Source organism: Mirounga leonina, unplaced genomic scaffold, assembly GCF_011800145.1.
Source record: "Mirounga leonina isolate KUSES-001 unplaced genomic scaffold, KU_Mleo_1.0 Mir_165, whole genome shotgun sequence".
In the NCBI taxonomy this organism is placed as follows: domain Eukaryota; kingdom Metazoa; phylum Chordata; class Mammalia; order Carnivora; family Phocidae; genus Mirounga; species Mirounga leonina.
In genome coordinates this window covers 66,397,126-66,423,153 of record NW_023270415.1, presented here as the reverse complement: position 1 = coordinate 66,423,153, position 26,028 = coordinate 66,397,126, and the positions used below count along the sequence as shown (strand labels likewise).

At 42.5% G+C, this 26,028-nt stretch overlaps 1 protein-coding gene across 1 annotated transcript in view; it reads right to left on the bottom strand.

The window, feature by feature from the left end:
• Positions 1–10,168: 10,168 nt before the first annotated feature.
• The window catches only part of FER1L6 (fer-1 like family member 6), a 112,646-nt gene continuing 96,786 nt past the window's right edge, over positions 10,169–26,028 (bottom strand). Inside the window, exons 37-40 of the mRNA XM_035011880.1 lie at positions 25,591–25,832; positions 24,021–24,184; positions 12,105–12,205; positions 10,169–10,774 (exon numbers count right to left, since the gene is read on the bottom strand). Coding sequence (XP_034867771.1) covers positions 10,591–10,774; positions 12,105–12,205; positions 24,021–24,184; positions 25,591–25,832 — 691 coding nt within the window. The 3' untranslated portion in view covers positions 10,169–10,590. The remainder of the gene's footprint in view (positions 10,775–12,104; positions 12,206–24,020; positions 24,185–25,590; positions 25,833–26,028) is intronic.

The following is a 26,028-nucleotide window of genomic DNA, read 5'->3' as shown; positions in this document are numbered from 1 at the left end:
CCTGGGTGTCTCCTAAAAGCCACGGGTGGACTCTTAGGAGCCCTAAGTGATTCTGATGAAGGAGCTCAGGAAAGCCATAGAAATGATTCACCACAATCTGAAACTTGTTGCTTTATTGACAATCAGTTGGCTTACAGTTAGCGAGCAGTTTCCTTAAATCATCATAAACATCCCAAAGACTGGTGCAGGCAGAAAATTGGATAATTCCCTAGCAAGAAAATAGTCTATATCCAGTACATTCTATTGTAATAGCTACAGTGCTGGGAACAGGAAGAGAAGATGGTTTTAAAGCCAAAGAGAAAACTGCCTGGTAATTAGCCATGACACCCCAATTTCTGATCTGTGAATTGGGAGTAATCATACCCACATGTAGAAAGCGTTACTATGACTCACCATTATCGGGTTCTCCTCTACTGAGCACCCGGGGGGATTGTAGTTCTCTGCTCTCTTGAAGTTGGGTGTGTCCACGTGACTTGTTTTGGCCAATGAGCCATGAGTGGAAGTATCCTGTGCTATTTCCAAGAGGAAGAAGCATTTACTAGTCAATGTTGGAGTCTCATTACTCTATTTTCCTGGACCCAGAAGTTGTGGAATTAACATTGATATGGAAGGGTCCATATGGAATCCTGGGCCAACATGTGGGGTGTTGCTCGGACCCAAAGCCAAGTCTGTGAGTGAGAGAAACTATTCAGATAAAACTCTGAGATCTGGAGGGTGTGTGCGTTACTATAATATATTCTAGCCTATGCTGACCGTAGACTCTTCTTGGAGTCATCACAGGGACTCAAGAAGATTATGAAAATATCTAGCACACTGGCTACAGTAAGAGCAACTACTAAGGTTGGTATGTATGAAGGAAGTACGGGAAAACATTTACCAGGTGAGGTTTTCAACACACGGTGCTGGGGAAACTGGACATCCACACACAAAAGAACGACACTAGTCCCTTACCTAACACCAAATACAAAAATTAACTCCACGTGTACCAGAGCCCTAAATATAAGAGCTGCAACTATAAAACTAGAAGGGAATGCAGAGGAAAAGCTTCAGGACACTGGATACGATCATGATTTCTTGGATATGACACCAAAGACATAGGCCACAAAAGAAAAACAAGGTAAGCTGGGGGCACCTGGGTGGCTGTCAGTTAAATGTTTACTTTTGGCTCAGGTCATGATCCCAGGGTCCTGGGATCGGGCCCTGCATCGGGCTCCCTGCTCAGCGGGAAGTCTGCTTCTCCCTCTCTCCCTGCTGGTGCGCCCTCTCTCAAATAAATAAATAAAATCTTAAAAAAAAAAAAGAAAATCAAGGCAAGTTGGACTCCATCAAAATGTTAAAAACTGTGTAGCAAAGGACACCACCAACAGTGAAAAGACAAGCCGCAGAATGAGAGAAAATATTTGCAAACCATGCATCTGATGAAGGATTAATACCCAGAATGCATAGAGAACTTGGAAAACCCAACAACAACAGAAGCCAAACAGGAGATGAACCATAAGAGACTGTGGACTCTGAAAAACAAACTGAGGGTTCTAGAGGGGACGGGGGTGGGAGGATGGGTTGGCCTGGTGATGGGTATTAAAGAGGGCACGTGCTGCATGGAGCACTGGGTGTTATACGCAAACAATGAATCATGGAACACTACATCAGAAACTAATGATGTAATGTATGGGGATTAACATAACATAATAAAAAAACAAAACGAACAAACAAAAAAACGAGCACAGGACGTGAGCAGACGTTTCTCCAGAGAAGATCCACAGACGACCAATAAGCATATGAAAATGAGGTGGAGAAGCCAGAGGGACCCCAGGTTAGAAAGGCTCTGTCTCTGCAGTTTCTCTGCAAGCCCCCATTTACTCACATCCTATATTTACCTTGGAGTAAAAACCAAAGAAGCTATGTTCTCACTCCAATGGGGAGGCAAGAGGGTTGATCATTCTCTGAGTTTCTCCTAGGCCCCCAAGCACCTGATCACATCTACGAAGAGCTGGATCCCAAACCTGTTTCCAGGTCATTAGCTTCGAACAAACCTTGGCAGACACTGTCATCAGCATCCCCTACCTTCAGTGATTTCTGAAATCACACCTGTTACTCACCTTCCACTCACATTTCAGTGCACCCTACCTTGGATTCCTGAAGGAACACGTTCCCTGACTCCTTTCCAGCATAAGCCCCTAACCCCAAGCGATGACGAGACTCATTCTCCTTTCCTTTCGGAGTCTCCCAGACATTCCGTCTGCTATTTTCTGTCACTCACGCTACTCAGTAAACTCTGCTTTCACTTTCTCTGGCTTGTGTTTGATTTCTGTCCTGCGTGAAACCAAGGACCCTCGCTCTGGGTCCCCCACTCTGGGTCCTCGGACCGGGCCTGCCTGCAACAACAAGATATTCAACATCACTAATCATTAAGGAAATGCAAATCAAAACTGTGAGCTATCACTTCACACCCACTAGGATGGTGATTATGAAGGAAAAAAACCCTAGAAAAGTAACAAGTACTGTTGAGGATATGGAGATATTAGAGCCTTTGTGCACAGCTGGTGGGAGCATAAAATGGGACCGTCATTACGGAAAACAGTAGGGTAATTCCTCAAAAAATTAAACATAGCAGCACTATATGATCCAGCAGTTCCACTACTGAGTCTATTCCCACCCCCTCCAAAAATTGAAAGTATGGTCTCGCAGAAGAAGTCTCAAAGAGATATTTGTACACTCACTTAGAGCAGCAATTACAATAGCTCAAAGGTGAAAGCAATCTGAGTGTCCGTGAATGAATAAACAAAAGGTGGTGCACACATACAATGGAATATTATTCAGCCTTACAGAGGAAGGAAATCCTGACAAAAGCCACAACACAGATGAACCTTGCAGACATTAGACTAAGTGAAATAAGCCAGTCACAAAAGGCAAATACCATATGATTCCACCCACATGCCATACTCAGAGTCGTCAAACTCATAGAGACAGAGAGCAGAACCGTGGTTGCCAGGGGCAGGGGAGGGGGCATGGGAAGCCATCGGTAATGGGGACAGAGTTTTAGTTTTGCAAGATGAAAGATGTTCTGAAGATCGAGGACGGTGATGGTTGTAGAACAATGTGAATATACTTAATGCCACACAACTGTGCACTTAGAAATGGTTAAAATGGTAAATTTTATGTTATGTATGTTTTTTTTTTTTAAGATTTTATTTATTTATTTGTGAGAGAGAGAGCACATGAGAGGGGGGAGGGTCAGAGGGAGAAGCAGACTCCCTGCTGAGCAGGGAGCCCAATGCAGGACTCGATCCCGGGACTCCAGGATCATGACCTGAGCCGAAGGCAGTCGCTTAACCGACTGAGCCACCCAGGCGCCCTATGTTATGTATGTTTTGCTAAAGTTAAAAATAAGTAAATTTTTTTAAAAGGTGAAATTTGGGGCACCTGGGTGGCTCAGTCGTTAAGCATCTGCTGTCGGCTCAGGTCATGACCCTGGGGTCCTGGGATCGAGCCCCGCATTGGGCTCCCTGCTCAGCGGGAAGCCTGCTTCTCCCTCTCCCACTCCCCCTGCTTGTGTTCCCTCTCTCGCTGTCTCTCTCTCTCTGTCAAATAAATAAAATCTTTTAAAAAAATAAAAATAAATAAAAGGTGAGACTTCAGAGAAGCTCAGGAAGGAAAAGAGAGAACTTTCACTTGGAAATTCTAACTGATTTGGTTCTCAAATGCAGAGGTGCCTCAAGGCATGAAGTTCTCCCTGGGTTTCAGCTCCAACTTGAAGGAAGATAATATGTCTTCACAAAGGGACTAGTGATGCCCGGTCCCTCACTGGCCAGAGGTGAAGAAATTCAGATAAGCTACTGGAATAAACTGTTGCCAATTCTGTAAGGTCCAGAAAAGGGTCTCTGTATCAATTAGGATTTGTTCAGCTGCATCTAACAATGAAAGCAACAACTACCACTCCCAAATAACTGTGGCTTTAGAAAGATACAGGTTTGTTTTGCTTTCATGTAGAAAAGTCTGGAGATAGTCCCTGCAGGACTGGTTTGGTGACTCCACAATTAGCAGGGATCTGTGCCCCTTTTATCTTTCTGCCCCACTACTTATGGCGGCTTCCATAGTCAAGGTTGCCTCAAGATCCAAGATAACTGATGGAGCTCCAACCATCACACCCACAGTTCAGGGGCGATGAAGGAGGAAGAAAAGGTGCAAAGGGTCTGTCAGCTGAAACAACTCCCTTTAGTGAGATTTCCTGTAAGCCCTACCCACGGAGCTATGCTCACAAAGTTTCTGCTACCCCCAATAGCAAGACATGGACAGACGTGCTGCTTGAGCTCAGCACATTGCTGCCCTCCTACAGTTTGTCTTCTGCTACCAAGAAGGAAGGAGAAAATGGATATTGGGTATGCAGCTAGCAGTTTCTACCCTGCCTGTTTCTTTACAACCCTAACTTCCAAATCTAAGTCCTATGCCTGACTTAGAAAGAGCTCAGTTAAATGTCTGCATTGTTTTCTGCACTGTGGGTGTGGGGATCCTCACCACAAGAAGTGGCAAGATGAGAAAAGAACATCAAAAAGATCGGGTGTAGCATGAACGAGAACTGCCTTTACATTCTCTTACCATCATCAAACGCAGTGCTTCAGGTAAATAGGAGAAGAGACTCCAACCTGCATCCATGATGTTGTGTAAATATTTGGGGGGTTGTGGTTGAACCCCCGGGGCATGGATGAACCTTAAAAAAATCATCAGGGAATATTCTGACTGGGGGCAGGCTCACCCACCTTAAGTCAATCATTAGGCAGCCCCTCCAGGAAAGCACCGAGCAGAGGGGCAGGAGGTGGGGGGAAGCGCTTGGAATTTAGATCTGCTACAAAGGAGCTTGGACATCTTGGAAGCCCCTAGAGCTGTTTTCTTGTCTGCACAGTGGGACCTTTGGGAGAATGAGCGAGGAAATAGATGTATTACTTTGTAATCTATAATAGCATTCAGCGAGCTTTAATTGTTTGTTACTCAGATAGTAAGTGATCATTCATTTGGATACTATGATATAGAAGACAATACTAGACACTTAAAAAATGTTCCTCTCCCTCCATCCGCAGTAGAGAGCCATCAGCCACCAGCCCGCACGCCCAGACTCCCACAATCCTACAAGATGGACGTCATCTTCACCTTATAAATCAGAGAGGTTCAGAGTTGTTGAGTAACCCGGTCAAGGTCACACAGCTATTGTCTATGCTCAGGCTTCATGCCACCATCTCAGCCTCCAAAGCCCATTTTCTTTCTCCTGCTAAGATGCAGAGAAAAATAGAGTGCTCTTTTCTCAAATGGCCCTTTCTGAATGAGGGAGAGCAGAGACATGTGTTCTCTCTTGATTTGGGAGGAGCTCGTGCTCCCTTAAAGGAAAGCTGAACTTTAGGGGCTGGTCTGGAAACTCCTGGGGGCAGAGGTGGGGGAGGACTGGGTGTCCTTCCCTTACCAGCTCTGAATGTGCCTCATCTGCTGTGCTCGAGAGGATTTTAAGGAGTCGGGGAAGGATGGAGCGTGGTCCTTCCTTTCTCCTGAGACACTTGTCACTTGAGAGGCTGAATAACAAATGGGAAAATCTTGTTCCAGAGAGAAAAGTGTTTGTGGAGCCTCCTTCTTTCATGCACAGTAATCATCCTGGCTTTCAAAGCTCTGCTAAATGGGCTTCCAAATTGGGCCGAATCACAATGCCTGTGTGAGGCCTCCCGCTCCCAAAACAATGTCCACGTCCTCATCCCCAGGATCTGTGCATGTTACTTTACAAGGTGAAAGTGTCTGTGTGGATGTGGTTAAGGACCTTGAGATGGGGAGATCTTCCTGGATTACCTGGGTGAGGCCAATGTAATCTCATGCATCCTTAAAGGCAAGAACTTGTCCAGTTATATTTGGGGGGGGGGGGCATGACTATGGAAGAAAGGCACAGAGAGAAATAACATTGCTGCTTTGAAGGTGGAGGAAGGAGCCACGAGCCAAGGAATGCAGGCAGCCTCTAAAAGCTGGAGGAGGCAAGGAGACAGATGTTCCCCCAGAGCCTCCAGGAGGGAAGGCAGCTCTGCCAACGCCTTGATATTTATTTGTTCAGTGAGCTCCGTGGTGGGCTTCTGGCCTCTATGATCAATTCAATCCGCAGAGTTTGTTGTAATCGGTTACAGCGGCAATGGGACACATACACTCAGCAGTATCACTGGCTGAAAAGTGTCTTAGTCCATGTGCCAGAACATTTCTAAAGCCTAAGCCTGATCCTCTTCCCTCATCACTTCTCTTATCCAATTAGCCTCCACGTCCTCTTGATTCTGCCCATAGAAATGCTTGTGCCATGAGCTGCTAACCTTTGAAAACCGGCTTCATGCCAGGCACATGTGAAACATTTTACATGCCTTTCCTGTAATCTTCACCATTCTCGTCAAATAGTAGTAATTCCTTTGTATCAGGTGAGAAAATTGGGACTCAGAGGTTAAGCGAACTGCCCAGATAGAAATGATGCGGCTAGGATTCAGACTTCCCTGTCCTCTCTGGCAGGTGCCTGGGCAGTGGGGAGGGAACCTCACCCACACACTGGAACCTGGCTCTTCCTCTCCAGCCCCATGGCCTTGGCTCTGGCGTGGGTTCTTATCTCCCTCCAGGGTTTTAGCCACTGTTTCCTAAGGCATCCCCCTGCCCCTGGATCTCATCCTTATCAATCCATCATGCGCTATATATAGACAGAACAACTTCTCTAATACACAGAACTGTTCTTTTCAGTTCTCTGCTCAAACCCTCCCAGGGGACCCCATTTTGTGCTGCATAAAGTTCAACTTTCTGGCATGGCATTCAAAGACCCTCACAATCTGGCTCTGAGGTCAGTCCATCCCTTCAAACTCTCTACAGAACAGATCCACTAACACGTTAATTTTGCACCAGAATATGCCATGGACTTTTCATCACCACATATACAAATGCCATTATATGACAAACAAGGAAAATATAGCTCAGAGATGGAAAGTTATCTGCCTTAGGTCACACAATTTGCATGATGCAGAGTCAATACTAGACTCCAAATTCCCCAGTAGACCACCTGGAGCTTTAAAGAGATAATCTCTGATCCCTCCACTTCCCTCCTCTGCCATCATTACTGAGTGAAAACAACCATTCTGTCTTGTGAGGAGGACTATAGTACCTCCAATCTACTCTCCACGTGGAATAAAAATCTAATCGTGCCTCTCCACTGCTTAAAAATCCTTTGTCATCCATTGCTTTTAAAACAAAGACCCAGACTCTTAAGGATGTGACCCTTACATGACTTTCCCACTCCACCTCAGCACCCTCTGTCTCTCACTATAATACCCAACCTCTTTCAGACTCCTTCATGTGCCTCACTCCCTGCCACCTCAGGGCCTTTGCACATGCTATCTTCGCTGTCTGGAGTGCTCTTCTTCCTATCTTCATTATTCTTCTTCCCCCTCCAGCCATTCCTTCCCCAGGAGGTCCTCCTGACTGCCAGACTGAGTGGGGGCCCTCCATGAGATGCTCTTTCCATTCCCAATACTTTGTCCCTGTTCAGTCCCTCAGTCGGTAATTATCCATGTGTGTGATTATTTCATCAGTGTCTTCTCTCCACCAAACTCTATGCTCCACTAGAGCAGAGACTTACTTTATATGATGGTGTACTTTTGTGTACCCACTGTTGGTCACAGCACCAGGAACAAGGATGGAGCTCAATAATTATCTTTTAAATGAATAAATACCAACTAGCCCCAGCTGTGAAGTCAATCCTGTAATTTCCACTTATGTGTGTCTTAAGGGAAAGAGCAAGGAAGGTACCAAATGTTTCAACTACTGGAAACACAGAATTGGATAGCCTCCTGTGGGTTGTTTGGTGGTGGTGGTGTCGCTGGTATTGATTTTGTTTTGCTTAGTTTGGAGAAAAGGATTCAAATACTGTGGAAAATAAATAAATAGAACTGCTGTGAAACAGATTTAAGCTGAAAGAAAACTCTAATCTGTCAAATGAATAAATTTAGTCTTTTTTAAGACCATAAGTAGGGACTCGTGGCAACTTCTTGGGAAATGGGTTGTTTGCTTTTTAATTTTTAAAATTTTTAATCTGTAATGTCTTTAGGGCCAGGGCTGCAAAATTAAGCCTAGAATATTATTTTATTTATTTCTTTACATGCAGGACAGGCCATAAGTGATAACCTATATATAGAACAGCAGACATAGCTGATTCCAAAATTATCCTTGCTTGCCACTTCTTCTCACACATTTCTTATGATGCCATCTGATCTGAAAGTGTTTCAAATACTTCTGCTAAAGGCTTTTCAGTGTTTGGACATCTTTTGGCATCAAAGCCAAGTTGATGAATTCTATTTAACTTTGAAGGATTTTCAATTTTTAGCTTTTTTTTTTTTTTGGTGAATTTGAACAATGTGCATTATTTTGTCAAAAGTTAACATCATTTTACTGTCCAAAATGTAGCAGAAAGTATACCTTATTTCTAATTCTAACCTAAAATAATGGTGTTCTTTTCCTTTTGAATGACACCACTGACGTATGTTGTCCTTTCTCTTAAACCTCATCCATGAAACCCATCCCTTGCTCAGTGCTCTTCTTGGATGCCCCATAATTTGAAGTTAAAGCAGACCTTGAGGAGCTACCAGAATGTAAAATCAATGGAGAAGGGGCTACGTTTGTCTTGTCTCTCCTGCATCCCTCTGCCCAGCACATAAGAGACACTCAATAAATATTTTTAAATGAACACACTTAAATCTATATTTATTTACTGAATTTTTACATTAAAAATAATACATATTTATTTTAGAAGTTCTAGGAAAAATAGAAAAACAAGAAGAAAAAAAAAAAGATACCACTACCTAAAGATAATCACTATTCACCTTTTGGCATATTCCCCCAGGCTTTATCTCTATGCATGTATACATGTTTTCTTTTTATATCATGCTGTACATACAGTTTTCTAACTTGTATGTTTGGTTTTTTTTTTCACTTACAATGTATTCAATGTATGCATTCCATGTCCTCAAGTATTTTTCACTCCACGATTTCTGGTGCCCGTGTGATTCCACAGCAAGGAAAAGCACAGTTTATGTAACTAATACCACCAGGAAACATCACCAATGCCATAAATGCTCTATTTTTCATCACTTCAGGAAAATAGGGCATTATAGTTACTAGGCAGTGAGCACCTAGGGCCAGAATTCAATGAACAACACTAAGTCTAAAATCACACAGCCCATGCTTCAATCTTATTTTGATCAACCAGGAATATTCTAGAATGACTTTCCATGTGGAAGTAAATATCCTTCATTTTAGAAGAGTTACATATGTGCAAGAAGATATAAAGAAAACAGTAGCCCAGGTGCTTCTGGTGTTGAGAGGGGATTCCCAATCCAGCCTCCTCAATGCTACCAAATGGCCCCTCATGCTTGGAAGAAGAAATGGTTGCCATATTTATTTGTGTATGAGGCCAAACACTCTAATTCCTTTGTTTCCTTATTTTAACTGAGAACACCAGCTGCTCATTTCCACTCCCTGCTTTAGGCGGGGTGGCAGATCTAGACAGTGTAGAAAATCAAAGGTTTTCTTTAAAAAAAAAACAAACAAAAAAAAAAACAAAAACTTGACCCCACCTGACAAGTACATAGGATATTATTTCTGGGACTACTTTTGAAAATAATGCATGCTTGAGAGTCATGATAGTACCTACTACATATGGTGGTAAGACTAAGTGCTGAATAGTGCCAAGCATGGTCATTCATAGCATGGTCTATGGGAACACCATATTTGGTGGGGCTTATATATCTGGCTAAAGAGAATTCCTACTGGTATTATGGAGGTACACCCCCCCAATACACATACACAAAATATTTCATATTTATAAAATTCCCACTTAGAAATTGCCATAGAGCATCAACCCCAGTGGATTGCCCCAGAACTCATTACTTCTATTGAACATGTTCTGTAAGTGTTGACTGTGATGGAAAACCAGCAACATCTCATCTCTAGATGGGAATTTCAACAACAAAGTATTTTAGGTGATAAAAAGTTTTCTCCAAGACAGTTTCACAGCCTGAATAAGTGAATGTGTTCTATAAACTGTAAGGATTAAACAAGGTTAAGATATATGGGACAGGTTGAATGTCTAGTAATTTGCTAAAAATGCTTTCAGTTTATTTGCTGTAAAATTTTTATTTAAAAGAAAGCACTTCCAATAAATCTCAGACCCAGAATTAGACTTCTAAGAATAAAACCAATTACATAAAGAAAACATTCACCTAAATCAATCTGAGGTCACCATTGATTACTCTGAGGCAAAGGAGTCATCATTTCATGCTGTCCACGGGCGAAAACATGGCTTAAAGCTTGTGAGTTTGAAAGGTGGTGGCAGGGGTTGGAGCAGGGAGGGGAGGCTCCTTTCCCATTTCCTCCAAGAAGAGCTGATCTGTCCTTAGACAAAGGGACTGGTTCTTGGGCCCTTTGTGTTCATCCTCTTAGCACCCAACACAGTGCCTACACAGAGCAAATGCTCTTCCATATTAGAGATGAGGAAGAAGAGAGGATTAGTGGAACAGGAGGGGCCCGGTCCTTCATGCTTCTCTAGGAGCCCCTGACGATCTTTTGGCTAATGGCTCCAGGCAAGGTATAGATGAAGAGGACCAGGAAGATGATGAGGATGATCAGAATGAAACCGATGATGATGTATTTTTTGTAATTCTTCCAGATGAAGTGGTATAGGCATTTGAAGGGGCTCACAAACCAGGAGAAGGAGGTGTCTGGGCGGCTGCAAGGGAAGCAAGAGAAAAATCAGGAAAGGGGCCATGATGTCAACACATGGGATTCTCCAGACCTCAGGAAGTATTTCTGACTCCCGCTTTCTAGAGGTCCACAAGGAGATGCCTGGGAATGGGAGAAGTCCATGTTGCCTTGAAGCAGGAGCAATCCAACATTCTGGGTGATGATTCCTGCATCATTTTAAAGCTTGGTCTGGAGAAAGTCTGACTCCATCCGTCCAACCCTGATCAGCTCCCCAAACGCCACCTCTTCCATGAGGTCCTCCTTGACCACCATGGTCCATAAAGATCCCCCTCCTTCCAAATTCCTATCTCATCTATCACTTGACTTTAGCTCCTTTTTGGACCTAACATATTGGTCTTCTATACTCCGTTAACTCTTTTATGAGTCTGTGTTCTCCCTAAACAGATTGGAAGCTCTTAGAAGATAGAACCTATGTCTTAGATTTCTTCGATGTTCTTCAAAGTGTTGTTGTTTTTTTTTTTAAAGTAGGTACACATTGCAGGAGCTCAGCAAATAATTTTTAATTAATGAATAAGTAAGTATCCATTATGTTTCTAACACTATGATAGATGAAAAGTAAGTACAGAGAAGGGACCACTCATCTTGAGACACTGGAGATCTCAGGAAGAATAGGAGAAATACGATTTGAAAGAGTAATTTTTATACATATTTCATATCCACATATGTTTACTTTTTAATTGATATGTAACCATGGATTAAATTGAACAGGGCAACACTTCTAGTAATTCTACTTCCGGGAATTTATTTTAAAGTGATAATTTATAAAAGGGAAATATTTTCATCATATTACAATAATGGAAAAAGGGAGAAGTAAATTAAATATCCAATTACGGGGTGATGACCAAGTCAATTATGGGCACCAAATGTATGGAATATTCCACAGGCATTAAAAAATTCTAATTCTGACCACTATGGCAACAAAGCAAAACTTTGCAGCACAGGATAAATGAAACATTAAGACAATTGTGTATGCCTGATTCAAAAACAAGTAGAAAAAGATTCATGTGGCATTCATATTCACATAAAAAGAGTAGAAAAAATATACGGAATTATTCTAGAAATGCTTATGCATCAATATTACAGAAAAGTACCCTCTCTACTTTCCAAACAGTCTATCTTGTTTTTAGAATATTTCTCAATTTTAGCAATAAAAAGCTAGCTGGATTGGACAGCACCTATTGGCTGCCTCCTCGTGGCTCAGTCCTCCCAGAGGGGCCCTCTAGAGAAATGCCCAGTCCCCTGCTTTGGGGACTACAAAGGGCCTTTCCCATGCTCTTACCCCCAACCCCACTCACTTGGGCTTGGCCAGGGGCTCTGGCTCCTTCCGGGCTTTTCCGACAGGGTTTTTCTCTGCTTCCTCTGCTGTCACTAAGTGGAACTCGGCTTCAACCTTGCCCTGCACAAAGACAAACGTTTCAGTTTCTAGTCACAAAGACCTGCTGGGAGCAATGCCAACCTTCTAGAAGTATCCAGCGTGGGGGAATGCCAGGAAGTATTTTGACTATCCTGCTGCTCTATTTTGAGAAAAAAATGTTATCTTTTTGGTTCTGGGAGAAGCCATTTGTATGATGAACAGTAAAAGCTCTGAAATGACGTCGCTGTTGAGTTTTGTGAAAGGAGAAGTCCCACCTGTACACACAGACACACATATCCTTGGCTGCCTGTGTTCCTTCACTTATAATCGTTCAATCAATATCTGATTATAGAAACTCAATAGCAGTTGGAAAGGGGACAAATTCCCTGAGTGACAGAACCCTTTTGAATCAGCTACAGTCTTTCTTCTCTGCCAATGGTTCTCCAGAGGAAATTGGTGGGTGGCGCCCTACATTTGCCAAATGGCTTTTCTGTCACCCTTCATTGTTTCTATTGTCTCCACACATGGTTTCAGAATTATCCTTCTCTTCTTGCACTTTCTCTTTCCTTCTCCTTCAATAAGAAGCAGCCTTTCTGGTTTGAAAATTGTGTCATGTGCTTCTTCAGAGCTCTGTGCGTTATTAGCACTGATGTAAGTCTTGGGTTGTCAAAGGGTGAGACAGGATGGCTGCAGAAGGTAAGGGTCGCTCTTTCTTGTTCGTTCAGTCATTCACTACTTTTAGGGACCCTCTGTATGCCAGGTACTGTTCTAGACACTGGGGACTTAATGATTAAGAAAAATAGGATCCTTGATCTCCTGGAGCTCCAGTTCTCGGTGAAGAAGACCTTCTCTCTGCTTCTTTGGTTTTGTGGATTGAGATTCAAGGTAATAGGAGGGACACAGAACTGGAGGGGGACTAGAGCATCATGGAAATATTTTAGACCCATGATTATCATTTTGGAATTACATGTGGTTGGGGCATAACCTGATTTCCTACCCCAGTAAAAAGATTAAAGTTTCTGATGAACCAGTGAGGCTGTGTTAACTTACCTATTCCCCCCACCCCCACCAAAAGCTAGGACTTCTTAGCAGCCAGGATGGTTGCTGGCAACCATGAAAATTTAATCATGGGAGAAATTAGAGAGGAGTCGTGTATCTAGAGTGGGGTTGAAGCCAGAGACAAGAGGCAGTGGCATGGTTGTCTGAATTGGTAAAGAAATGCAGTGGGCATATTACAAGTGAAGTCATGAGTTCAAATCTAGGGGGTCTCATCCATTCTTTAGACTACAACCCTGGCCCAACTCAGAACACATTACATGTCCTACGATCCAGAAATATTCCTTAAAAACATGTATATATATAGTCTCTCCTTCCTATTGACAAATCTTGCCCTATAGGTAATGACTTGCATATATAGGTACTCGGGGAATATTTGAAAACCAGGAAAGAAGGAATACAAAGCTTCTGTCCCGTCTAGTCACTCCACTCCACTCCACCTCTATCAACAGTGGAGTCATAGTACTATTACTCTAACTATAATTGCGATGCTTTATTGGAATGCCCACTTTGCCTATGTTCCTTCAATTCATCTGTCAAAAAATCACAGCAACAAGCAAGATAGGTCTCCTTTTTATCAATGGACAAATGAAGCAGTGGAGGTCAAATAACTTTCCCAAGGTCACACAGGCAATAAGCCAACCAACTAGAACTTGAACTGAGGGCCGTATGATGCCAAAGCTCATGCTCTTTCCATGATAGTGGGCTGCCTCCCAACTTATTCATGCATTTGCCAGATAGTTGGACTAGAAGATTTGCAAGGACCTTCCTAACCCTAACATGAGATGATTGCCTTGTCATCATAATTACCACTTGAAGGCATTTGTCTTCTTGCGCCTCAGATTCCATACCTGTCAAATGGCCAGATGTGCTTTAAGGCAACTTCTGTCTCTACTTCTAGGTTTCATGAAAGGCAGGAGACCCTGTAAAGCTTGAGGGCTGGAAGAAACCCAAGAGGCCAGCCTACAACTCAAGGCAGAAGGGTTTCCAATAAGCAAAAAGGGCTGATTCCCAGAGGTCTTCCAGAGGTGACCTAAGCTCTACTGAGCAGTATATTTATACGCTAGGAGCCTCATCTAAATCCTCTGTGTTTGAAAGAGAGTCAGCTTAAGAGTTGCTAACCAATTGCTGGGCTCCCGAATGTTTGGAAGAGAGGACAATAATCAACAGTGGGTAAGTTAGGACCAGAGTAAGGGGATCACAGCTGCCTCTTTGCTGTCCACTGCTTGCTAATAAGCTCAGTCACAGTGCTATAGAATTTGCATGGTGCTTCACACATACGTCATTCCATTTCAACCTTCTGACAACTGGCAAAGTAGACATTCTTATTCCCATTTTACAGCTGAGGAAACCAAGGGCTTGATGATGTTTGCTAACTTGTGTTACAAAACCAGGATTTGCGCCAAGATACTATGACACCAAACCCCATCCCCTGCTATTAACTGTGCCCAAGAGGCCCTTCTTTGTGGAAGAAAAGAAGCAAGGTATATATTTAACAGTGAGGAAATGTGTTTTTGAAATGATCAAGAGAAGCTCCATTATCCTTGCCATGGCCCTTATAACATGGCTTTATGATATGTTTCTGGCTTCCATCTAACGGATGACCTTGGGTAGTTTAAGGATTATTACCACGTAGCATAGCATAGCGTAAGAGTTGAGTGAATAGGATTTGGTGCAGACAGATCTGCATTTTAAACTGGGCTCTACCACTTACTAGCAGTGTGGCTTTGGCTGTGTTACCTGCTTCAGTCTCACTGTCCTGGAGATGTTAATAGCATGTACCCCACAGATTTGCTTTGACAAATAAATGAAATAACATATATACAGTGCTCAACCTAGTGCCTGGTAAACAGTAAACTCTTAAAGAGACTATAGTTGCTACCTTCAACACTATTTCATGGATGGAAACACATAATTCGATAGGAAACATCTGCCCATATAGAAAACACCCAGGGAAGACAATGCAAAGAAATGGGAAGCAGAGCATGAGAAATGAATTCCGCCCTAGACACGGTTATTACCATGTCATTGGTTATTACCATGAAGGGCCTCACCACCCATTTCACTGTCCTGCTTGAGTCGCCACAAAGCATTTTTCTATCACACAGGCCCCAGGAGGAAAGGGTTTATTGACATATTTGGATAAATACCACTCCTCATTCTATATCTCTCCACACAGAGTGTTCCCAGTTTTATTTTAATCATCAGTATTCAACCAAGCACCAAGTCGAGGTCTTACACTAATAATATCCTCCAAATGTAATTTTAAATCAGAGCTAGGAAAGATAAATGGACAGTTTGAGAGACTATCTATTAACCTACTGACATCTATGGATGGAAGAAAATGACCAGGAAAGGTCCTGAAAAGACTGGATTTGTTGCACTGAGTGTGTTATTTATGGGCTTCGAACTTCACTGAGCCCAGAGAGTGGATGCCCTGGGGAGGGATGCGGGTGCTTTAGGTCAGATATGCCTTCTTCAGTGATAATTATTGCTTATTAAAACAACTCTCGCTGGTATAAGGCATTCTCACACATTAATGGTGGGGATGTGTCCTGGCAAAGTCTCTTAGGAAGAGGGACACACACGTATACATACACACATATATGCATGCATACATATAATGTCCACGTAAGTGTGTCTATTACCTTATACGGTCATACTCTGGACTGAGACATGCCATTTCTGGGCAGATAAATTAAGGAAATAATTCAAAACTCAGAAAAAGCTTAATATGCAAAGCACAGTCATTATTCTGTCAGATTTTCAAATTGTCCTATTTGTCACAATGATATGTCCCAGGCCCATCTTGTGTTCTACCTGTCCTAGACCTGGAGTCAGCCAAATATGCCTGCCCGGTTCTTTCAGTAGAGATCGGTACTTAGAAACCAGGATCCAGATGCTAGGAGTCTTCTTGCTACTTGGTGATTTTACTTCTAGGTCCTTTCAGTGAATAGAGCTAGAAAAAATATTTTTAAATCCAGAAGTCCATAGTGATACTGGGAATAATGCAAGAGAAAAAAAAATCTCATTTACCACCCTTGGAGGTACCTCTTGTACCAATTCTTGATTCTACAGTGTGGTAATTGATAGAATTAAACATTTATCCTGTCTTTTTTTTTTTTTTTTGAGGAGGTGGTAACTATAATTGATTTCCATTTGTTGAGAGAAATCTCTTCCTTACTAATAAATGAAAAAAGAATGATAGATACACAGATAGATGATAGGGATATATAGATGGATGGATGGATGGGTGGATAGATAGTTAGATAGCTAGATAATAGAAAGATAGATGGATAGAGATGGATGGATGGAAGGAAAGAAGGAATGGGTAAAGAAGGAAGAAAGGATTAGAGAAATCATTTTGCAACACCAATGAAATACTTAATTACAATCATCATTATGTGAAAGGTGGTGGCAGGACAGGGATTTCCCACAGTGCCAAAGTCTCACCCACTGGTTACTTGCTAATTGCAAAGAGGAAAATGTACTTTTACAATGAAGAGATCTCGTGGTCACCAGCACGATCACGTGAGTAAACACAGCATCACCATTAGTGAGGCCATCTGAGGGCATGTACCTCCTGGCATAATTCAGTATGAAATAAACAGTACCAGGTCTTAAGTATTCTTAACAAAAATGTTTAACCTGATCCTGCTAATGCTGTTACACCTAACTTCTAGTTCGCAAGAAATACAGGGTCTAGAGAATAAGATAAGTTACATCCTGAGAAAACAACTGGACAAGTGAGGCCAGTTTCATCAAATAGGTATTGTCATGGGGGAAAAAATGGTGGGGAACCATACTAAAACAAAATAGGCCAAAGAGACAAAACAACCAAAAGCAACACATGAACTATGACTAAATCTTGTTTTGAAAAAAGAAACAGCTATAAAAGACATTTTGAGAGTAATAGGGTATCCTTCTTGTAGATAGAGAAATGAATATGGTGTGGATATCAGATTAGGTGATCATTATCAACTTCTTATATGTGATGATGGCATTGTGGTTATGTATAAGAATGTCCATATTCTTAGGAGATGCATGCTGAAGTATTCAGGAATTGTTAAAAAGAAAACCACAGGCCCATGATGGAGTTACTTAGATTAAGACCCCATGTGAACAATCCAAGACTTAATACCTACTCTAATTGCAGTCTCCCCCTGCCACACCCAGGAATTTAAACTTTAGTCAGCCAATATGGAATTTCAACCTGGAAATTTACTGATAGACACCCTTTCATTCCTCTAAGGAGGGCACCTGTCCCACATAATGCATTTTTTGCTAATAAATTCCTTTCTTTATGCCCTCTCTTTGCCTTTAAAAACCTTCCTTTTGTTTAACTTGGGGGAGTTCCCCTTTACTTGGTAGATGGGATGCTGCCCTATTCATGAATTATTTAATAAAGCCAACTGGATCTTCAAAGTTACTTTTTTTTTTAATAGGGAATAGTGTCGGGATGTCTACAATTTACTCTTAAATGGTCGGCTAATAAGTATGTGTGTGGGGGGTGGGGGAGGTGAGAGACTATATACTCACGTATATAGACAAAATCAGTACAGCAAAATAGTAACAGGTGTTGAATCTAGGTGGTGGATAAATGGTTGATCATTGTCCTATTCTTTCAACTTCTCCACATTTTAACTTTTTTAAATGAATAAATGTTGAGGAAAAACACAATGATTAAACTGGCATTTCTATTTTGAGAATACAAAAAGTTGATAATAACATTGATAACATAACATAGGGGAATGCTCGTTAGAACACCAAGCCAAACAAAAAAAGGCACTATTTTTAATATGGCATGATCACTACCATGTAAAATTAACCAAAATCTACATAAACTGGGCTCAACCAAAACATTAGCAATAGCTTTCTTTGGGTGGTGCACATGTGGGTGCTATTTCTTTCCTTTTATACTCTCGTGTCTTTTAAATTTCCTATAAAAGTATATTACCTACTCTGTCTTAAGATAATCTTCACATGAAAATACCCACTCTGCTCCTAGAGATTCTGAGTTTGCCACATACTATTTAGATGATCTGTGTGTCTACCACCTCCTCAGCTAAGCTGTGAGCTTCTCGATGCCAGGAATTTGTCTCCTTCGCTGTTGAACTTTTACCGCCTGGTCTATGAGCGTGTACCCACAGTGGCTACTGACGAGGGGTTTTCACCCAAAACCAGAAGCACAGAAACATCCCTTTTAATTTTAGTTGTTGATGTTCTTGAGACTTAGCTGGGCTCTTTAACTGTCAATTAATGGGATTCACCTGTACAAGAAACTTCTTGATCTTCATCTTCTAAAGTAGTGATTTCTTTAAAGGTTGCTTTTAGTAGGATAACACATATAAAATGCATACTGCAATGTGTCTCATAAAGCAGCTGTTCAATACGTATTCCTTTTGTCCCAAGGGTACCTGTTCTTTGCTAATCCCACCTGGAGCTGTTTTTCACTGACCATAAGCATGGCCACATTCCACACTAGGAGCTTTGTGATGCAGATGTCTAAACTGCACTGCCTGGGTGTACAGATAAGCAGCTTGAGTGAAATAAGTCAAAAAGAGAAAGACATGTATCATATGATCTCACTGATATGAGGAATTCTTAATCGCAGGAAACAAACTGAGGGTTGCTGGAGTGGGGGGTGGGGTGGGAGGGATGGGGTGACTGGGTGATAGACACTGGGGAGGGTATGTGCTCTGGTAAGCGCTGTGAATTGTGCAAGACTGTTGAATCTCAGATCTGTACCTCTGAAACAAATAATGCAATATATGTTAAGAAAAAAAAAAAGAAGAAGAAGAAGAAGGTAGCGGGAGGGGAAGAATGAAGCGGGGGAAATCGGAGGGGTAGACGAACCATGAGAGACGATGGACTCTGAAAAACAAACAGGGTTCTAGAGGGGAGGGGGGTGGGAGGATGGGCTAGCCTGGTGATGGGTATTGAGGAGGGCACGTTCTGCATGGAGCACTGGGTGTTGTGCACAAACAATGAATCATGGAACACTCCATCTAAAACTAATGATGTAATGTATGGGGATTAACATAAGAATAAAAAAATAAATAAATAAAAAATAAGCCTGGGCACGTGGCAGTGGCAGTAAGCAAATCCCTGCTGGCTGCCTGGTGCCTGGAACAGGACTGTGACCCCCTGAGTGCTGGCTTCGGGGGTGGGGGGTGGGGGAGCTCGGTAGCAGCGGGTGTCCGTACCGGAAAGGCACCTTGGGGGCACCCGGTCCAACCCACTCTTTTTACAGACGTGGAAACTGAGCCTTGGAGATGGCAGGACCTCAGGAGGTGGCAGACCCTGACTGAGGTTTTCCATGACGCCACTTGACTCCCAGCTCATCCAACTCACTGCCACCCTGAGAGAAGGCTGCCGGTCTGGCTTCCTCGTTGTGGTTACTGGTTCGTTGGGGGGAAAGAGGATGGACGTGAGGCATCCTCCTGCTGCAGGCCAAACCAGGGAGTGGGGGGCTGCCGGGTGGGTGGGGATGAAGTCAAGTCTCACTTTCCCTCTAGGAAGTCAAGTCTCATTTTCCCTCTAGGATGTGTAAGGATAAAACCAAATTAAAAACAAGGAGCTTAAATTTTCCTGTGGAAAATAAAGGAAGAGATTTCCCTCTCCTTTTTCTAAGAGCCTTCACTTTAGAAAATGTAATTGGAAGCCCTTTCGTTTCTCTTTGAAATGCGTATAAATCCTTTGGGATACTAGATAGGCCCTTTGTCTTTAATACCCAGGACCCACCTTTCCCAAAGACCAGGGAGCCATCTCTTTGCAATGGAAACATCCATCACCCCTCTCTCCCAGTTTCTGTGGCTGCCTGGTTCCAAGTTGCCTATTTGAGGCGGATTCCCTAATTTGTGTGCCACGCCCCCGTATTCTCCCTTAACCAGTCACATAGGATGCCCCCCTTGTAGTTACTCTGCCTGCCAACAATCTCCAATCAGAACGAACCTGAAATCTTCCCTTTTTTTCATTATAAAGCTTCCCTACTCCCCTGCCTTTGAATCTCTACCAAACCAGAGTGACGGTGGCTGACTCTCTTGTCATAGCCCGCTCTGAATAAACAGCCCGTTCACATTTGAGTAGTCTTCATTCTTTTCCTGGTTCTAAACACTTCATGTATATTAACTCATTTATCTGTTAAAACCCCATGAATTGTGTATGTATTATCAATCCCCATTTTATAGATAATGGAAGTTGAGGCACAGAGAGGTTAAGTAACTTGCCTCATGTCACACAGCTAGTCAGGAGAGGACAGGATTCAAACCCAAGCTGTCTGCTTCTACATTCTTTAGCCTTAACCATTTTGTAATACTTAATGCAATCTAGGAGAACATACTGTCTCAGCCTAAACACCCCTTCATCCCTTCTCCACATGTCCCCAAACAACCTGTCTTCTGGATCCTGGGGACCTCCCACCATTAAAATCTACCTGTCTTCTCTCTCATTTCTTTGGCACGTTTTTCTCTGGTTTCTACTGTGACACTTAGCCTTAAAAAGAAATGTGTGCAGATGTGTTTGTTCTCAAAAACTATTTGTTGAACCCTTCCCGAGTGTTCAGTACACTGAATAAAAAGAGAAGGAAATCATAAAATATCTTTGATGGTAGGGTCAATGTCTTAATTGTTGACTCATGCAATGAAAATTTACTGGGCACATACCATGTGCCAGACACCACATGAGACACTGCAAATTCCAAAAAGGGACAGAAAGAGAAAGCACACTGTCTGGACTCAAGCCACTCACAGCAGAACCATGCTGTATACAGACAATTACAAATCAGTGTCACAAGAACAATGGAAACAGAAAGGCAAGCAAGCCTATCCCTGCCTAGGGCATCAGGGAGGCTTCCCAGAGGAGGTGACTGCCGAAAAGAGTCTCAGAATCCTTAAGGAGGAGGAGATTTCGCAGAGAAGAAGGGAATCAAGGCATTCCAGGCAGAAGTACCAGGCCCTAGAAAAGGAGGGGTGTGGGAAGGAACAGGGAGTGGCTGGGGACTAGCATATGAGGACAGCTGGTGCGGTTTGGGGGGAGGAGGGAAAGATGGAATTGTGAAGGCTTTCAGAGTTTACACATGTTGTCTCTGCTAACTTACTCCCCACTTGCTCCATAGTGCATGCTAGTCTATGTCTGTCTTCACCGTTCCCCCGGACAATGCTTTTTAAATATTGAGATATAATTCCCATACCATGAAGTTCATCCTTTGAAAGTGCACAATAAAGTAGAATTTGGTATATTCACGAAGTTGTACAGTCAGCAGCACTAATTCTGGAACATTTTTATCACTCCAAAAAACAAGTCCTGTACTGGTTAGCAGTCACTCCCCATTCCCCGTCCCTCCAGCCCTGGCAACCACCAATCTACATTCTATGGAGTTGCCTATTCTAGACATTTCCTATCAATGGAATCAAAAGTATGTGGTCTTTTGAGACTGGCTTCTTTCACTTGAATGTTTTCAAGGTCCATCCATGTTGGAGCCTGTATCAGCACTTTATTCCTTCTTATGGCTGAATTATATTCCGTTGTATGGATATAACATCTTTTGTTTATCCATTTATCAGTTGATGGACATGTGGATGTTTCCACTTCAGAGCTATTATGAACAGTGCTGCTATGAGCCTTTACAACACTACTTTTCTTTCTTTTTTCTTTTTTAAGATTTTATTTATTTATTTGACAGAGAGAGACACAGCAAAAGAGGGAACACAAGCAGGGGGGTGGGAGAGGGAGAAGTAGGCTTTCTGCAGGGCAGGGAGCCCAATGTGGGGCTCTATCCCAGGACCCTGGGATCATGACCTGAGCCGAAGGCAGATGCTTAACAACTGAGCCACCCAGGCTTTCCAAAAGGTCACCAGTGACCTCCATGTTGCTAAATCCACCGGACACTTCTCTGCTTCTTATATGACCACTCAGGGGCATCTGACACAGTGGCCCAACTGTCCTTCTCAAAAGAGACTCTTCTCTGGGTTTGTTTCAGGCACATTTTTATCATTTTCTTCCTACAGTTCTGCCTCAGTTCTTCTCCTTCTCCAGTTGTGACCCTCTCCGACTCATTGTCCACATAAGCAATGAGGGATTACTTTTCCTGTGTGAGCCAGATCCCCTCACCTCTCTGCTGGAGATCATTCAGTGATTCCCCATTGCTCTGAGGATAAAATCCAAACTCTTCAACATGTGTGTGTCTGTCCTTGATCCTGGACTGTGAGTAAGCTCCATGCTGGCAGAGACCCATGTCTGTTATTACTCCTATTTTATTCCCAGGACCTATCACTTAACAGATGCTCAAGAAATATTTGTTGCATGAAATGAAGAAAGAAATAAGTGACAGAAAATAGTCAACTAGGCTCAAATGAAATAACAGAAGTCTGAACATATTTGGCAAACTCTAAAGGGCTATACAAGTGTAATAAATGACGACGGTCATTACATAATCATGCATACATAATTACTCTTGATGATTTTATAGAAACAGGAATTATATCAAAAGACATGAATTTGGATTTTGGGGCTTGGCAGTCCCCCATGTCCTGACCTCATGCTGCACTCTGGCAACTCTGACCAGTGGGCAGCCAGCCTTCCACACAGGGATGCTTCATGACTCCATGCTATGCTCCCCATGGTTCCTCTACTCAAGGTAGATATCCACCCTCTTCTTCATCTAGAAAATGCCTTTTCAAGAGCCTTTGCTCTTGAAAAACTGATACTCTGCTTGACTCCTCAACATCCTCGGAGAGAATTAGGTCCCTCTCTCCTCTCATTTCCTTCTCTGTGTCATTTATACACTGACTATTGCATGCACGACTAGACACATCTGTCTCTCTCACTGGACTCTGAGCTGGTTGAGGGTAGAGGCCACGCTGACTGCATTGCTGAATTCACCCATTCATCAATCAATTCACTGATTGAGCATCTGTTATGTGCTAAGCCCGTGAGGACTGTGGCCTCATTCTCTTGACCCAACCTTACCCACTGGAGGTTCAGCTGAAAATGGCAGGAAGAGAAAACCTTCCAGAAAATATAATAAAACTAGATGCCATGGAGTCAGGCCAGGCAGGTGCAAAGGGAATCCTTGCCACACACACCCTGGGCCCCTACAGCAGCGAGAGAGAACCAGGTGTGACCAGAAGGTTCCGACCGGGTATGCTTCTGCCACTAAGCACAGGAGCAGAAGGAAGAACATTCTCTCTACCAAGAGGAGGAGGCAGCATGGAAAGGGGTCATCAATGAACTCCCTTCTCTCAACCCTGCCCGTCATGTGGGTTATCCGCCCTCCCTTATGGAGGGGCACTAAGAAGGCTGCAGAACTTCCTTCCCAATATCTGTGAAAGGACTAAGCGCCCACAGCATGTGCCACACGGACCAGGCTGGCAATGCGGGGAAAAGGGGAAATGGCTCTCTCTGCTGCCACCCTCTCAAGGAAGTTTTAAAAGTCTGCATCACTTTTAAAATGGAGTCCTGCATTTGAGGGTGAGGGGATGAGGTTGTTGCATTAAAACTGTACATTAGTCAAGACTTAATGCATGATTTCAAGAAATGTTGGGAAAAAAAATAATGCCAGGGGCATAAATTCAAGCTAAGAGGTTAGAAAACCACCCTGACATAGCTATTTAATCAAGTATGCTGAAATACAGAAGCTTAATGCATTTATAGTTTTCAAAATTCTTGCCTCTCAGCAGAAGCTTTGCCTTAAAGTGTTCCGTGTCACTTCAAGGCACTTGACATTTACAAAGTGATTCACTTAAAGAGCATGATGGCCCCTGTCTGCCCCCCAACCCTGTCTCCTACAGCTGCCACTTACTGTGAGTTCCTTGCTTTTGGCAAAAGGCCACCAGCCCCGCACACGCTTTTGCTGGAATATGGAGATCTTGTTCTCCTCACTTGCATTTTCAAACTTGGTGAGATCGCAGGCTTTGGCAGACTTGGCTGCTCGGGGGAAACTATTGAGGTTCATTTCCAGGGAGCCTGTGAAGAGATGCCCTTGATAGTTATGGAAGGGCTTTAGTATCCATCACCATGCATCATTCACCCACCCACCATTCATTCATTCATTCATTTACTCACTAGTTGTTCAACCAGCACCACATTGGATCACTAGCATGTACTAGGTTTGGGGGATACAAATATTACCAAGACATGTTTGGCGCCCTCAAGGCACCCAATGTAGTAGCAGGTAGAAGACAGGGCACAGCTACAGTAGATAACTTCCAAGCCTCAGTTTCGGGTGTTGTCGCTGCTGGACATCTTGTCTACTCCCTGAGTGCTTGGGGACTATGTGCCTGTCCTCTGAGCTTTCCTCTGCCTTAGCGTGGGTCTGCCGAAGAGAACCTCCTCCCCCAACTCACCTTCCTCTGAGTCCACTAAACTCCTCCAGGTAGGGGACTAAGTCTTCCTGTCTTTGTAGCTACTGTCCAAGACCTTAGTGGGCTCTCAACAAAGTATTTTCAATGAGTGAATATTATGGAAAATAAGATACTAGTACGAGAGTATTTTATCTCTCTCTCTTTAATAACCTTTCCCTACTACAGAATATTTGCTAATTGTGAGCATTTAGAGCATGTACATAAACCAGAAATTCATAGAAAAATATTCCATAATTCCATCCCCCAAAAGTTGATCACTGCTCTACACATTAGTTTTTATCCTATGTTAGTCATTGTTTCTTTGCCTGTCTCTGACTCTCTCTGTCTCTGATACATATAAACATGTACTTTGCATAAAGGGGATTTTTTTCTACCTTCTTTTTTCACTTAATGCATCTTGTACAACTATCCGACTCATTAAATATTCAAATATTTTTAATGGCTGTGGGACTATCACTTACTGAGTGCTTACCATGTGTGTTTTTAAATTATATTGTAAATGTATTCAATCAATTATATTTTTATATTAAATTACATTAATTTTACACTAAATCACATTAAATTATATTAATTGTAATAATTCTATATTAAGTTTATACTTAATTATATTGAATTAAGTTATATTTTTAATTATATTAGATTTGAAGCTGTACTTCAAATTTAGAGCTGCAAACACTCTCTCAGGTATGTAACATTACCATCCCCATTTTATAACTGAAGGAAACTGAGGTACAGAGGAGACTAGTAACTAGCTCAAAATTTAACAGCTTCTTATTGGTAGAGCAAAGATGAGTTTAAGTCTGTTTGAAAACGTATCTTCCACCATAAGGATGTGCCATAACTTATTCAGCCAATCCCCTACTAATGCCTATTTGGAGTGTTTCTAATCTTTTGCTATCATAAATAGCACTGAAATTGTTATCCTTGTAGCTAAATCAAACCAAGCTCTCCAAAAACTGGGACGGAGCCCTTAACGTTAATGTGAACTTTACGAAGCCACCAGCTTACCCAGAAAGTCATCCGAAGACAGCCTTTCAAAATCCCAAACCTGGAGCACCAACACGGCTGGTGTCTTACACTCCATCTTCTCTAAGGAAAAGATGTTCTCCCTCTTGATGATGACCATTTGCTTCTCAGCTGGGAGATACTGAAATGGAAACAGGAAGCGCCAGTTGAAGTTCCCCTCGCCAGTCAGGGAGTTGTAGTGCACATCGGTCTCCTGCTTGTCATCCTCCAGACCCTTTATCCACCTAAATAAAGCCAGAAAAAGAATTACACACCCTGAGTCCCTGAGTACATTATTCAGGCATCCGTAAAATCAAGAGTGATTAACTAGTTTCAATGTGGTCACAGATCATAGTTTTTAAATTATGATATAGTTAGATTCAGATGGAAGTTTCCATTGAATCTGAAAGAGAGAAATAGGAGTCAAAGCATCCTAAAGAG